We start from the raw sequence: 15219 nt of genomic DNA on the forward strand, positions 1-15219 counted from the left end.
TCTGTGTGATGTCTCAAGAGACTAGCCCCTTAACTAACCACTTTTTTGGGAACTGGTAAAATTTTCCTCACTGTAAAATTTGTGGGTTGAGCTACAGGTGATACTGTTACCTTCAGTATTCACCATTCTATGCCTTTGTACCCACCACCTCCTTTTCCTCACCTCCCACTCATTCCTTAAGCTACGTAAAGCGATTTCTGTGCCTCTGGTAAGTGGAAACTGTTTTCTCAAAATCTGTAATCGTCTAGCTCCTAAACCCAAAGGATCTTTTGAACTCTCACCTACTAGACTTCTTTGAAGCATCAGATGTGGCCGCCCAGTCTCTGCTTGGCATACCTCTCCCTTGCCCTACTTCTCTGACTGCTCCCCCGACCTCTCTCCTTTATTGGTTCCTCTTCCTTTGATCATCCTCAAGGCTCTTCTGGTCACCCTCTCTTTGGGGATCCTGTCCACTCAGAGGCTCCACCTCTACTGGAAAAGGAATGATGCCCAAACCTATGCCTCCAGCAGCCCCAACTTTTCTGTCGGGCTCCAGACCTGCTCACTGGAAATCTCCACCTGAGTGTCATGCTAACACCTCAAACTCCGCAGGACTTTCTTGAGTATTTTATTACTCTAAGAAGGTGCACCTCCTGTCATCACGGGTAGTTGGTCCTTGTCTGTATGTTGTTTCGTTAGACTGCAAGCCCTATGAGGGCAGTGACTTTATGTCATTTATATCCATTGCCTAGTAGAGCACCCTGCTCCTCTCAGGTGCTTAATAAAAATTTGATTGTATGTCTGAAATTAACTCATTTTCCCCTTAGCCACACACCTCCTTGGTTTAGGGTATCATCGTCTTTCCTATGCCCTTGGCTCAAAACTGGGAGTCATCTAAGACTCCTCTTCCCTCACTCCCACCATCCAATCAGTTGGCATGACCTAACGACTTATCCCTGTCAAAGTTTATAAAATCTGTTCCTTCCTTTAACACCACTTGAAGTTATTGGGACCTAAGTAGAAAGTACACAAGTTTTGGAGTAAAATGAGTTTGATGCTAATTCCACTACTTTTGAGCTGTGTGACCTTAAGCAAGCTATGGTACGTTTATGAGCCTCAGTTTCCTCATCTGTATAATGGCGATCCCCCACCTCCCCTTTGGACAGTTGCTGGCAGGATTCTGACATTAGGAAAAGGGCTTGACATGGTTAACACGTAGTATGCAGCCCCCAAAATGGTAGTTATTTTTATTCCTTGTCTGTACACCTGCAGCACTCCCCTGTACTCCCTCTTCTTCACAGCTGTCACAGTGCCACTGCCCACAGATAAGGTCCAAATCCCTTACCCTGACATTGTGTCCTTTCTTCAGCACATGCTCCCTCACACCTGTGCTTCATCTACCTCAGGACACTTGTCTTTCCTGTTTTCTGACTCCTGGCCTCTGCTCAAGCTGTTTCACTCCTCTCTGGGTCCCTTCCATTCCCCCTCCCACAGAAATCCCACCCGTTCATCAAATGCCCTCTCCTCCCTCAGAGACCCCCGGGTGCTTTCAGCTGGAATCCACCTCCCCTTCTCCTTTTTGCACGTCCACTGTACCTTACTCGTTTTTACTCAGCATGCCTTGAATCAGTTGATTAGGTATGGGCCTGCCTCCCCTATTGGATGGCAAACTTGAAACAGTTTGCATTTATCTTTGGTCTATTTGATGCTCAGCTGAACTGCACTGAAGAGAGTCCCTCCTAGACCCTTCTCCTAACTTAATCCAAACCTGCCCCAACCCAATCCCCCAACTGACCTTCTTCAATCTCACCGGTCTCATTCCCAATCCTGTTTCTCTAACTGAACCCCAACGCATCCTCCTCTGAGAAGTGATTCCTCTTTCCAGGTCTAGAGAGCGAGATATGCACACCCTTACCTCCCCAGTGTTTCATGGTAGGCACTGAGTCACCCCTTGGGGATCCCTGGTTCCTCCTCCCCACCCCCACCATGGAGGACAGGATGCCTGCCGCCTGGCCCCAGGGGGTCAGAGGAAGCCAGGGCCTCTAGGGTTCAGTATTTTTATCAGCCTAGGAAATTAGAGACACAGAAGCGGAAACCGTGTGGTCAGAGAAAGTGAACAGCCCTCATCTCAGGGGAACCCCCAACAGGGCTGGGGGCCAGACACCAGGGAGAGACGTTGAAAAGAGGGAGGTCTGGGGGGCCAGGTATCAGGGCTTGTTTTGCTTTGGTTTTATGTGACTCTTGCAGAAGGGCAAATGATGTGCTCAAAAACCAGACAAAAGTCTGCTGGACGAAGGAACAAATTTGGACACTAAAGTTTTCTGTTGCTTACCTCTCAACCCCCAGCTTAGGGGTCCTAACCCCAACCCCGCCTCCACTCCCAACCTGAGCTCTTTGCATGCCACTTCCGAAATCTCCGGCCTGTGAGAGGAACCGGACGCCTGGGTTGCTCACAGCTCGCAGTCTCTTCTCTGAATCACAGCAGCTTCCTCTCACAGGATCTTTCTCACCAGCCCTTCCTCCTCCGGCCCCCTGAACATCTGCCTGGTCCCTCGGAGACCTGGGGCCTCTTGGCTCTCTGTCTTCTCCAAGGGTCTCACACCTGCCCCATGTTTCCAGGCTTCCAGAGGCTTCCCCTCCCTGTCACCTCTTGCCCTCCACTTCCACTCCTGGGATTCTCCTGTGTAGACCGGCATTCCATTCCAAACCTGAAAAAGAAGCTCTCATTCATGATTCTCTGATGCAGCCAATGTGCAGACTGTGCACGTGGCAGCGCATGCCTGTACTCTCCTTAGTCCTGCCCTTTCTCTTTGCTGAGTTCCTGCTGTGTCCTGCTGGTGACGGTGGGGTCTGGTGCTGTCTGCAAACTCCCTACCCCAGTTCCCGGGAGCTGAAGTGGGGACTGAGTATGAACAGTGGAAGGGAGGGTGCCCTCCCCCACCCCCCGCCTTGGAATCCTGGACCCTCTCCCTCTACCCTCCAGGCCCTTTCCTCAACCTCAGGAAAAGGGGAGGTTTATCTGGAAGGCCAAGACTGGGCTGCCCAGAGACGAAGCCCAGGTTTGGGATGGGGGCAGAAGCTCGATGGAAGGAGCCGAGAATCGGGGCCCTAGAGGAGGAGAGACGGGACTGAGAAGCTAGAGGCGAGGGATGGCCGCGGGTGTGGATCCCTGGTTGCCCAAGAGCAGACAACCCAGGTTACATAATTTTGCTCTTTCCGCCTCCTTCCCCTGCTCCTAATTTTAGCAACCGAAATTCCACTCCCCCACAGGGCCCTTCCTCCATACTTTCTGCTTCTATCCCCCATCCTCCCACAACCTCCTCATGGTCCCCCAGCTCCAGCTGCCCCCAATTCACATCATTCAGTGACTCAGCAGAGGGAAAGCCCTGTGTTGGGGGAAGGGGGTGTTAAGTGGGGAGGAGGATGTGGTTCTGGCTGGGGAGGGGAGGGAAACTGGTTTTGTTCCCCTTTTTGCCTCTGTTCACATCTATTTCTCCAACCGCTGACTGAAGAGTGGAGAGGAGCCCAGTGTAGGGAGTGGAGAGACTGGAGGGCAAGCTGGGCCTTCTTAGGGCCGCCCTTGTGGGCGGGTGGGCAGGCAAGCAGGGGGCTCCTAGTCTCCAGCCGAGGGCACGAGTTAGGGTGTGTGTGCATGGTGCAGGTGTGCGGGAGCTGTGGGTTTGGGCAGGTGGAGTGGGAAAGGAGATGTTATGGGTGATGAAAACCACAGTGATGGAAAAAGGCAGAGGAGACACCGGGAGTGAGATGTGGAACCAGGTCTTATTAGGAAATGGCAGAGTCAAGGAGCAGTGGTGGCAGCCCGCATCCCCCACCCCTGCTCGTTACAAGTTCTGCTCCTGCCCCACATCCTCTACTGTTCAGCACTGGTCTCCTGACCTTACCCTTCTTACTGCCCTGCACTTCCTGCAGTTTCTTGCTCTTTCCCTGGGGTCACTTGAGGGCCTCCGCATGGCGATTCAGGGCCTGAGAAAGGGCTGTCACAGCTCCCATCACTCGGCCCAGCTCCCAGGTCTCAATCTGGCTGCGGAATCGTTGCAGGAAGCGGTCGGGGTGCCAGCGGACCTGCTGGACCCTCAAGTACCTCCTCAGAGCCCCCTGCTCCTCCAAGGGAGGGCCCCTGGCCACCAGGGCTGCAGCCATGGCCTCTGGGTCTCCTCCACCAGGGCAGGGCCAGGGCACATCACCGAAGCGCCAGAGTCTGCCCCTCCCCGCTCCTCTGGGGTGCTCTGCCCTGGGCCCGGCCCTGGCTGGCTCCGGCACTCGATCCCCGGGAGCCTCCGGTGCCCTCCTGGCTCGGCTCTCACGCAGTTCTTCCTCCTTGGCCTGGGCTCGCTCTCGGAAGAGCCGCTGCTCCTCTTCCTGCTGCCGCCAGCTCTGACCGGAGCCCTCAGCCCGTGGGGGTCGGCAGGCTCCCTCTGCCTCGCGCTGTTGCTGGTGCTTCTGGGCATGTTCCCGGGCCATGCGATCTGACCAGGCTGAGAAGGACTCCTGGGTCTCATGGGAAGCATCATCTGTTTGGGAGGGTGGGAGGTGGTGGTCGCAGAGAGGCCATGAGAAGGTGACAGGCAAGAGAGGTGGGGCAGCACAGAGGAAGGGACCATAGGAAGCCGGTGGGAGCATTCGTGGAGTGGGTGTAGGAAAAGCAGCCAGTGGGGAAGAAGGGCGGCTGTGGATGGAAATGGATTCCTTACCTTCAAATCTCCCAATGACCTCCTGCCACTCGTCCTCCAGCTCTCCCTGCAGCTTCTGTCTCCATTCCCGTTCCTTAGAGGCCTCATCTTCTTCCTCCTCTTCGGCAGAATCCCAGGGGGGTCCCCAGCCCAGAATTTGCCCTGGGGTCTCCCCATCCTTATTCTTTATTCCCATGGCAGAGGGACAGCGACTCAGCAGTGGCAGGAAGAAATCCGTGTAGGCTGTTTGTGGGAGAGCAGTGAGCAAAAGTTAGCTGGAACTCTCACTCCTTGGTAGGGCCGCCATCTTGAATCCTTACTTACTCTCTTGGTCTTAGAGCAATGAAAGGGTTGCCCACATGGATGCCTCCTGGGTGCTAGGAAATCACCATCACTGACAAATATTTACTGATGCTTTACCACATGTGTGATAAATCTGGTAGTTTAAAATATACCGACCTGTGTCTTCACAAACTAATTTAGTGTCCTGGGAGCTCTACAATGTCAATGCCATTTTCTGGTCTGCCTCCAGCCACCTAGGATGATGTCAAAACCCTTTGACTATGTATTCCATTTTTGGCTTGAAAATATTGTCACTTTATACCTCTCATTGTGTTTCTCACCCAAAACTATGTTCTCCAGACTGGGAAAATACCTGAACACCCTGATTTGTACCATTCTAAATTTACAAATACTTAATACTTTTCTTTACATCATTTTTCAATAAGCTGCGTAAGATAAATATTTTCAGGGGAATTTCTCTCAGCCAGCCTTAGCCAGGGGATGCTGGGAGGGGGACAGAGAGGTAGAGAGTCCAGCCCAGTAATGAATCTGAGCCATAGAAACGTTCCCAGCAGCAGAGCAAACTCTTTCCAAATGACTGCTGACCTAGGGCAGGGGAACGGGGCTGAGACAGAGGGTTCCACTCAGGGCCTGGCTGACAGGAGGCTGGGGGAAACTAGGAGAGGGACTGACATCCCTGAGCTCCCCTCTTCCTGAGTCCTGACCTCAACGCATCAGCTGAGTGCCGCGCTGCTCTCCTCACTGGCCACCCGGCACCCTACGCCTGGCCAGCCTGCCACCTGCCATGGTCGCCAACCACCTCTGCACTCTCAGGACAGAGGAAGATGAGTGAGGCACCCTCCCTTCCTGTGGACCTAGTTTCTCTCCCTACGGCAGGAAGAAGTGGGCCGGCAGTCTTTAGATCTTTATTCAGTGGTGCTAGAACATACTGGCTACCTGGCAAAAGGATGAGAGAGAGGAAGGGCTGTTCTGTCACTGCCAGGAAGGCAGAAGATAGAAGGGTCCAGCCTTGGCTGGCCAAGGTCCACTGCCCCCACCCATCTCCTGGCACACCTGAGTGTCACCCAACCCAAACCACATCAAAACAAGGGGTAGGGGCACTTCTCTTTAATACTGACGTGACCTGTCACAAGCCCTCCCAACTTGTCCCTCCCAGCAAGTACCTGGTCTTGTCTTTCAACGGCTTATATCCCACCAGGGCTTATAGCAGGTGTGAGGGCGGGTGGAAGGTTTTTAAATTCATAGGTTTTAAGGGGTAAGGCCTCCAACTATAAAACATCATGAGTAAAATCTGGTACAGAATATTAAATAGCCACTAAAAATTATGTTCGTGTGTGGAAAAAGCTGGCTGCAAAACTGTACATAGGGTCCAATCACAACTCTGTGAAAAAGAGAACAAATCCCATGCTTGAAAAAGATAGACTGGATGGAAATATGTAAACATTCTAGTCTCTGGGTGATAGACTATGGGTGGCTTTCCTCCAACCTTAGCTGATATTTTAATGTGAAAGGGACATAATTAATATGAAATTTTCTTTTCTTTTTAAAGACTAAAGAATAAATTTAATCACTGTTAACAGTTTGCTGTGGTCCCTTCTAGTCTTGTCTTGGTTTATATAAACACATAACACACAATTTCTTTTCAGTTACGTGACCATACTACTATATATTGTTTGGCAACTTGCTTTTTTCATTTTAACACCTCATTTATATTTTCCACAGGAGTATACACAGTCTAGCTCATTCTTTTTTATGACTGTGTAGTGTTCCACTGTGTGCATGAAACAAATCTTCCCACCCCCAATAGAAAGACTTTGTTTCCAAAAATGATCAGTCTTATGTATGTGTCTTTGTGGACTCCTTACAGCACTTCTGTGGGGTAGATTCTCAGAAGTGGAATTTCTGAGTCAAACAACATGTGCAATTTTGCCAAACTGCTCTCAAAAAGTTTGTGCCATCAAGAATATATGAGCGCCTGATGAGGTTATAGCTTTATCACTTTCAGGAATCTTTTTATATATGCGATAAAGATTATTCAATTACTCTGTTTTTTTTTTTTTTTGCGGTACACGGGCCTCTCACTGTTGTGGCCTCTCACTGTTGTGGCCTCTCCCGTTGCAGAGCACGGGCTCCGGACACGCAGGCTCAGTGGCCATGGCTCACAGGCCCAGCCGCTCCGCGGCATGTGGGATCTTCCCGGACCGGGGCACGAACCCATGTCCCCTGCATCGGCAGGTGGACTCCCAACCACTGCGCCACCAGGGGAGCCCAGATTATTCAATTACTCTTGAAATGAACTAGGTAATTATCAAAGTTAAAAAAAAAAAAAGGAATATATGAGTGCCTGTGTTGTCCTTTACCAAAGCTGAATATCCCCAACCCTTTAAATTTTGCCCATCTGATAGATTAAAAAAATGACTTTATTAATGAAAAATTTCATATTCATATTCTTTGTCTACTTTCCCCTGGAAATTATATGTGTAGATATGACAGCTCTTTATATAGTATAGATACCAACCCTTTGTGTCTGTGTCACATATATTGTAAATATTTTCTCCCATCTATCTTTTCAAAATTGTACTGTAGTTAAATCTGTATCAATATTTTCATTTTACAGCTTTTGACTTTATTTCATTCTTAGGAAGGTTTTTCTCCACTCCAAGATTATACCCTTGTGTGTTTTCCTACTATATTTCTAGAAATATAAAAAAAAGGAAAAAAGTACAAAGTATAGTATGATAAGCAACCCTATTCCTACCACAAGGTATGTTAATATATTTTCATTTCGCAACATCATTAAAAAAAAACAACCATCATAGGTAAAGCTAAAGTTTTCTTTGATACTGTCTTCCAAGTTTTATTTCCCCCAGGGAAAACCCTCCCATGCATTTCCTGTCACATATAGGTGTTTAATCTGCTGTAATTTACTTCTAAGTCAGGTGTAAGGTAAGACTATTTTTCTCCAGAGAAGACAAATGGTCCAGTATCGTTTATTAAATAGTTCACCACCACCCCCTCCAGTGATTTGAAACACCAACTTTACCAGCAATTTAGCAGTATAGATCAACTTTTCCCTTATGTTCTTTAATTAACATGTTGTACTTTTATATTGGGAAAAATAAATGAAAAAAAAAGCTTTGTGGAGTAAAAATGTACTTCTTCTTAGTGACGGAAGCACTGTTCTTCTCCTCCCCATAATGAGACGTGATTTCTACATTAATGAGATATTCACACTAATTGGTACAAAACACTTTTTAAAAATGCCGGAGCAGAAGTTTATATTGAGTGACGACTGAGACACAGGAAGAAAAGGTTACAGTGGGCGGGGTGGTTGGACAGGGCTTACAGGAGGAGGTGGGGACTTACACTGGGCTGTGAAGGGAGAATAATCTAGCAAGGTGGAAAACTTAGTAGGGCGACAGGCAAGAGGCAGATAAAAAAACAAGCATGTTTGTTGAAAACCTGCTTGGGGTCACTGAAGACAGAGTCATGAAGCAGGAGTCTCGGGTTTGTGGGCTCGCCGTGGGAGGTAAGGTTGGAAAGCAAAGAGAACATGAACCGGACAGCTCGGTCATCTGCAAAGCAGGGCCACAGCCTACTTCTCCTGAGCAGCTCGAAGTGGGTGATGGATGGGAAATGTCTAATACTGTGCTGGCACATATGCAGTGAATGTTACATTAAACAAAAAGAAAACAAACACGCAAGCTGGCTTTGGGCTTATTCTGTTTGCAAAGACTGTGAGAAAACGACCCCGTTTCTCAATGTTCACTCATTCTTGCTGTATGTAGACAATGGCTATTGTTGGACTAAGGTGTGTTTATACAGGGGTCTCTGACAGCTAAGACCACCTCCCCATGAGGTGTTACCAAAAGCCTCAAAGGTAGTGGCCATTCACTGGCATCTCACTAGGTGTGACAACCCAGCCCAGCCAATTCAGCGTGAACTGGCACATCCCTTGAACATGGGAACTGAAAGGAACCTACCCTCCCCCAGGAGATTCTGGGTCATTTCATCTGTTCAAAGGAAATATCTGCATTTTAAGGCAGAGTGGTCTCTAGAGACAGGTCTTTCTACCAAGGAGTTAGAAGGCCACCTGGTGGTAGGGCTGGCAGGGGACCGGGAGGAAGGAAGGCCTGAGAGGGCTTGGGAATGACCTGAGTGTAGGTGAGATTTCAGCAAGGTCCTCAACCTTCTGGGCCCTGCTTTCCTCATCTGTAAATGGAACCATAATGTCATTCTCACATGCTCCTTAGAATTCAGTACAATGAAGGAAGCACCTACCATACTGTAAGAGACATTTCTGTTACTTAAAAAGCCTTAATTGAATAATACAAGAATAAAAATAACAATACTTATCATCTAGTGAGGACCAAAACTGCCAAATGCTTGCCTCACTTACTCGCCACAACCTCCATTTTAGAGAAGCAAATTAGGTTCATAGAGGCTAAGCTGCATGTCCCAGTCACACAGCCTGTAAGTGGCAGAGCTGGAGCTTGGATGGGGTCTGAGGTCGGCCTCAGGGCACTCTGCTCTGTTGCCATGTACAATGTCAACTGCCGAGTTAGGTGCCTGCGCTTTGTAAACCTCCTCTCTTTGTTCTGTTAAAAAAAAAAAATCTGAACAGGGCAGCCTATCTCACTTATGTTAGGGGAATTAAAGAAAAGGGGATTTTTGACTATATGGGGGAGGTTTCGGGGATGTGGGTGAGGTTCCTGTATATTCGGGGAGCTGGGGGATGATAATAGCAATGAAACTGAGTTCAGGTTGTTCATCCCAACCTAAAGGTTTTCATCTAATGTTCTTACTATAGAAGGAAAATCTCTAAATGGGGAAAGGGGTTTCACCTGTTATTTTCCTAGGAGGGCTGTACCTCTGCAGAGCTGCCTCCGCTGCCACTAATGTATCAACAAGTCCCCATCTGCAACCCTCAATATCAAAGACTTTCCAGAATGCAGATATTTTTGGGATTTGATAGAGTTGATCTGAAAGTATACATAGAGTTGGCCCTCCATATCCTCAGGTTCCGCATCCACAGAATCAACCAAACTTAGACCTAAAATATTCAGGAAAAAAAAGTTCCAGAAAGTTCTAAAAAGCAAAACTTAAATTTGCTGCTTGCCTGCAACTATTTACATAGCATTTACATTGTATTAGGTATTTTAAGTAATCTAGAGATGACTTAAAGTATACAGGAAGATGGTTTGTAGGCTATACGCAAATACCATGTCATTTTATAAAAGGGACTTGAGCATCTGTGGATTTTGGTATCTTGGGAGGGGGATCCTTGAACCAATCCCTCTCGGATACCAAGGGACAACTGTACACTGTATATTATGTAGCCCGGGAGAGACTGGGTAGCCCCAGTAACCAAACACGTGAATGTTTCTGCAGTGAAACATATGAATACTGACATCAGTAGGATAAAAACATCATAAACAGCCTAGCTTTAGTTTATGTTAGGTTTTGTTACCAAATGAGTTTGGTGTTAGACTGATGAAAAATGTTTGGTTCTCAGAGTGTTTCTGAGTTTCAGAACTGTGGGTGAAAGAGTATGGGTCTGTTGATAACCACAGGAACAATGGCCAGTATCTAGACTGTTTATCATGTGCCAAGTGCTCTAATTATGTACTGTGTCAGCTGATTCTCAAAACATACGTCACAGCATGGGTGCTTTGAACACAGGCGTTATTACTGTATAATTCTATAAAGTATCACACAGGTTAGAGCATAGGCAGTCTAGTTAGGCTGCCTGGGATACAACCCTTGCTCTTCATAGCTGTGTGACTTTGGCAAAGTACTTAAACTTTTCTGTGCTGTTTCCTCATCTGAGAAATGGGGGATGATGTTAGTACTTATACCTTCATAGGGTAGTTGTGAGGATTAAATGAGTTGCTTTGTGAAAAGTGTCTGGCACACAGCAATGGTTGCTATTATTTAATTTTGCAGATGGGCAAATGAAGCATCAGGCAAGTTTAGAAACTTGCCAAGAATACACAGCTATTAAGTGTGGAGCTGGGATTTGAACCCAGGCAATGTAACTGCAGAGAGTACCCTCTATCCTGCTTTTCACACTACAGGCAAACAACAAGTCAAGAGACAAAATAGCTACTAATCTAGAGAGATGTGTAATTTAAATACTAGTTGCTGTCTGGGGAATGTTGGGCTCTTCAGACAATGGTAGCTCAATAATGTAAAGGCACAAATGACAGCCACAAGCCAACTTGGTCAACTATTTCCCTAAGTCCCATGACCAAATAACTAGCTTATTTTTCAACCACTGGCCTTCATCTCAGACCCCACCAGTTGCTCATGACCTTGTTCCCCACGAAGCAGACTCACCATCAGGGCCCTGGCGGGCAGCAGCATGCAGTGCTGTGTCCCCGTGGCGGTCCTGGTGGGCAGGGTCAGCCCCAAGCCGAAGAAGTAGGCACAGGGCAGGGGCATCGTGGCGGGCGCAGGCCCGGTGCAGTGGTGGAGGCTGCCCAGCATCTACATCAAGGCCTGGGTGTCGCTGGAGGAGGGCCTGGGCCCGGACCAGCCGTCCTGCAGACAAATAACGACGGAAGCGACGCTCTCGGCGTTGGCGTCGGGAAGTGGAGGCCATGGAACTCTTGGGCTGAGGAAGAAGGATAAACAGGCAGCAGTCAGGACCCCAGCCTTGGACGGTCCCTCCCCCTCCATCTTTGACATTCCCTCTGTTTCTCCCTTCGGTTCCCCATTTCTTCTTACATTTTCAGCAAGAGATGAGGCCAGTCCTAACCCTCATCCCTTTTCCAGGTGATAGGTTTGAAAACAATTTTGAGGGGAGCTGGGGTCACATTTTTTTTTTAATGTGAAATTTGAGAAAAGGATAAATGATTACTTAGAGGCTCATTAGTCCAGGTAAATTTTTAATAAAGGACTTTGTTATATAATAAAAACAAATAGAAACTGATGGGGGAAATTTTTATCAATAGAAATCTGAATTTTAAAAAGTCACAATTTCAAATAATGATCTAGAAATTGAATATAATGTACCCGGCAGACAGATGTAGAGGCTTCTCCCTCTGGGACTTGGGGGGAGGGGTTACTCATCAGACCTGCCCCCCGCCCCCTAAGTACCCCCGGAGCAGTAGGCCCGAAGCCTGTGTTTAAGACGCTCCGAGGAAGGGAGGCGGGAAGGGCGGAGACACTCTAGACTGACGGAAATGGCGCAAGCCGAGACGCAGGTAAAGGGCGGAAATGAACTGTGAGGCTCATTACCGGATGTCGTTCCTCCCCGAGGGGGCGGGAGGTGTTTCCTTGGCCTTAGCCTCCGGGGGGAAACTAGGGAACTTAAGATAAAGGGTCCGTCTGAAACCGGAAGACTGGACGACAGGCGAGGAAAAGGAAGAGCAAGGGCTCTTTGGAGGTTTAACCCCTCTCCCCCTTACTGGGAGGAGAGAGGAGATGGTTCAGTGATAGGCGAAAAGATGAGAAGAGAGAGAAAACAGGGGAGATAAAGACAGGATAAAAATCACAGTGAAAATGAAAAATCAAAACCACAGTGAGGTCCGAGAAAGGGACAGATCATAAAAGAGAAAAACACAGGAAGCAAAAGACAGGGAAAACAACCGCAGGACAAAGCAAGTGAGGTGAATGGAGAAATTTGGAATTGGGAAAGGTGTAGAAAAAGGAGATGGAAATGGGAGGGAGAAAAAGGAAGAAAAGTTGGAAGAATTCAGAGAAGCCCAGCATACTCTATTCCCAACACACCACGCATGATAATTTCCTTACCTCCTCACCCCATTCTCAATCCCTCTATGCCTCCTTCTCTCTCAAATACTCCTCTCCTCTCGGCCCCTGCCCCCATTCCTAGACCTTCCGACTGGGAAAGCCCTGCACCTGCTGTGAAGTTAGCAGGCAGCTTTGGACCTGGTCTTTGCTGCCCCCAGGCGGTCCTTCTGGGTACTGCCAGAGTGAGAGGTGGGAGAGGAGGACCAGCCATCAATGGGAGGATCAGTTTGGGGGAGACACCCGGTGCAGGAGGCTGAGCGAAAAGGGGAGCACTAAGACCCAGGGGTAGTGGAAGGCTGCAGCAAACAGCTGGAGGAGGAGGAGGAGGCGGTGTTGGGGGAGCGGAAAAGGGGGAGCCATCTGGTACCTTGGTAGCTTCTGAAGCGGCATCGGTCATAACGACAGAAATGGCCAGTCAATCCCAGGGTATCCAGCAGCTCCTGCAAGCCGAGAAGCGGGCGGCTGAGAAGGTGGCAGATGCCAGAAAGAGTGAGTCTCCTCATTTCTCCCTTAGGAATCTGGAGAGAAAATTGGGGGTGGAAGGACAGCAAACATTTGAGTCCTTAGGATAACCCAAGGCTGGTGGGGCGGGGGGAGGGAGGCTGGGGGCGCTTATTAGGAGGGAAGAAATGGGTGGGTGTCAGAATCTAGTCCTTAGCTGCCTGAGAGAAGGCACTAACTTTTTGGGAGGGACTGACCCCTGCTTTCACGTTTTGTGTGTGTGGGGTCTACCCCCACTTTCAGTCCTTTTTCCTGCCTCCAGGGAAGGCCCGGCGTCTGAAGCAGGCAAAGGAGGAGGCACAGATGGAAGTGGAGCAATACCGCAGAGAGAGAGAGCAGGAATTCCAGAGCAAGCAGCAGGCAGTGAGTCGTGGGGGAGGCTGGGATGGGACCCCAGGGTGCAAGTTGGTGGTTATATCTGGTGAGGTGTGTACAGGGTGATTCCACAAGAAAATAAGGTACTAAAGGGCTGAAGGGGACCTGATGAAGACCATGATATTGGTCAAGCTTTGTGCTATGTAAGAGCGTCTAGGAGTTTTGAAGGACTTGTACAGCTTGTGGAGGTGGGGGGGATTGCCACAGTCTCCGTAGAGTATGATGATATTTGGGGTGGAGGGCAGTTTTATGGGCATGGGTGGTGAGGTGGTGGGGATGGTACGGTCTGTTGTAGGGTGATGCTGCATGTCAGGTCTTAGGGGAGAGGGCATTATGTCGGTCTCTTCAGTGTCTAGATATTTCCACAGATGGGAGTGGTTTTGGAGAGGGCCTTTCTTCCTGGTCTTGCTCCAGGATCCTTCCCTCCACACGCGTGGTTGCCTCTTTCTCTGTTTCTGCTTTCTCCTTTCTCTTTTCCACCCTTTCTCCCACCCCCCAGGCCATGGGCTCCCAAGGGAATCTGTCAGCTGAGGTGGAGCAGGCTACAAGGCGCCAGGTGCAGGGCATGCAGAGCTCCCAGCAGAGAAGCCGCGAACGTGTCCTGGCCCAGCTTCTTGGCATGGTCTGTGACGTCAGGCCCCATGTCCACCCCAACTACCGGATTGCTGCCTAGGACCCACCCTAGGGCCTGACTCCTCCTGCCAGTTCCCTCCTGCAAAGAAATCCCCAAGTCAAAATCAACTCCCACCATAATCCTTTCTCTCCCTTCCATTCCCTAGAAATTCTAGGAAGCAGGATCCAATAATTCTCCTGTGAAATTTATAAATATCCTGCTCAGACCTGAATCTCCTTATTGTTCTTTCACTGGGAGCTTGGAAACTGCCAAGTCACCCTCACCCAGCCCCTCTGTGAAATTTGTAGCATGGAGAAGTAGGGATGTGGAAAACAGTCTGACTTCAGAGCCTGGCAGGCTCGGGTCCCTCTTCTGACCCTGCCACTTGCTGGCTGGGCAACAAGAACAAGCTACTTAAACTGTAACCCCAGTGTCCTTTGCAAGGTTGGAATAATAATAATAATGCCTACCTTGCAGGGGTGTTGCATTGATTAGGAATCATTCTATAAAGAGCCTAGCATGGTTTCCAGCACGTAGTAGCTGTGATTCAATAAATGGCAAACCTGCGATATTATTACTACTCTCTGCCCACCTGCCAAAACCTAAACACGGCTGTTTTCTCACTTCTGTCTGTGGCTTTGTAATTCTACTCATTCATTCTGTGACCCTAGAAATTCTCTAAAAAATTGGTTCTTCCCACCTCTCTTTCCCCAGAGACCTTATTATCCCTGAAAAGATGAAATGATGGCCTCATTTAGCCTCTCTTCTGTGGTTCCAGGAAGATGTTTGCATTTCTTAGCCTCTCTTTTTGTCTCTCTTAAGCTGGTCTTTCTCTTTATTGGATTTCCCACTTTTCCTGTTTCCCCAGAGACCCATCAGATGCTTACTACTGCTTCCTGAGATCTAAAGTGATGCTGTGTCCCCTCATGTGCATGGCCTTCCTTTCTACATCCTCAACACCTTACTTTCCCTTTGTAACAATAAAAAAGTGTCAATAAAATA

The 15219-nt window shown here is 48.6% G+C and overlaps 2 protein-coding genes across 6 annotated transcripts; one reads left to right on the top strand and one right to left on the bottom strand.

Annotated features, from left to right (window-relative positions):
• Positions 1–2347: 2347 nt before the first annotated feature.
• On the bottom strand, positions 2348–13211 carry NFKBIL1 (NFKB inhibitor like 1). 5 transcript variants are annotated; one of them, XM_082638058.1, is made up of 5 exons: positions 11991–12148; positions 11313–11589; positions 4692–4913; positions 3882–4511; positions 2348–2687 (listed from the first exon to the last, which is right to left on the bottom strand). In XM_082638058.1, the coding sequence occupies exons 1-4, from the start codon at positions 12045–12047 to the stop codon at positions 3931–3933; spliced, it is 1137 nt and encodes a 378-aa protein (XP_082494184.1). In that variant the 5' UTR covers positions 12048–12148; the 3' UTR covers positions 2348–2687; positions 3882–3930. The 5 variants fall into 5 exon arrangements, with proteins under 5 accessions (XP_082494184.1, XP_082494185.1, XP_082494186.1 ...); XM_082638059.1 differs by lacking the exons at positions 2348–2687; positions 11991–12148 and adding an exon at positions 13096–13211 and having other exon boundaries at positions 3758–4511; XM_082638060.1 differs by lacking the exons at positions 2348–2687; positions 11991–12148 and adding an exon at positions 12729–13036 and having other exon boundaries at positions 3758–4511.
• Positions 13092–15219, top strand: ATP6V1G2 (ATPase H+ transporting V1 subunit G2). Its single transcript, XM_082638066.1, has 3 exons — positions 13092–13217; positions 13492–13592; positions 14104–15219. Exons 1-3 carry the CDS (start codon positions 13136–13138, stop codon positions 14275–14277), a joined length of 357 nt encoding a protein of 118 aa, XP_082494192.1. The 5' UTR covers positions 13092–13135; the 3' UTR covers positions 14278–15219.

This window comes from Mesoplodon mirus, assembly GCF_964341445.2.
Source record: "Mesoplodon mirus genome assembly, chromosome: 12".
Lineage (NCBI taxonomy): Eukaryota > Metazoa > Chordata > Mammalia > Artiodactyla > Ziphiidae > Mesoplodon > Mesoplodon mirus.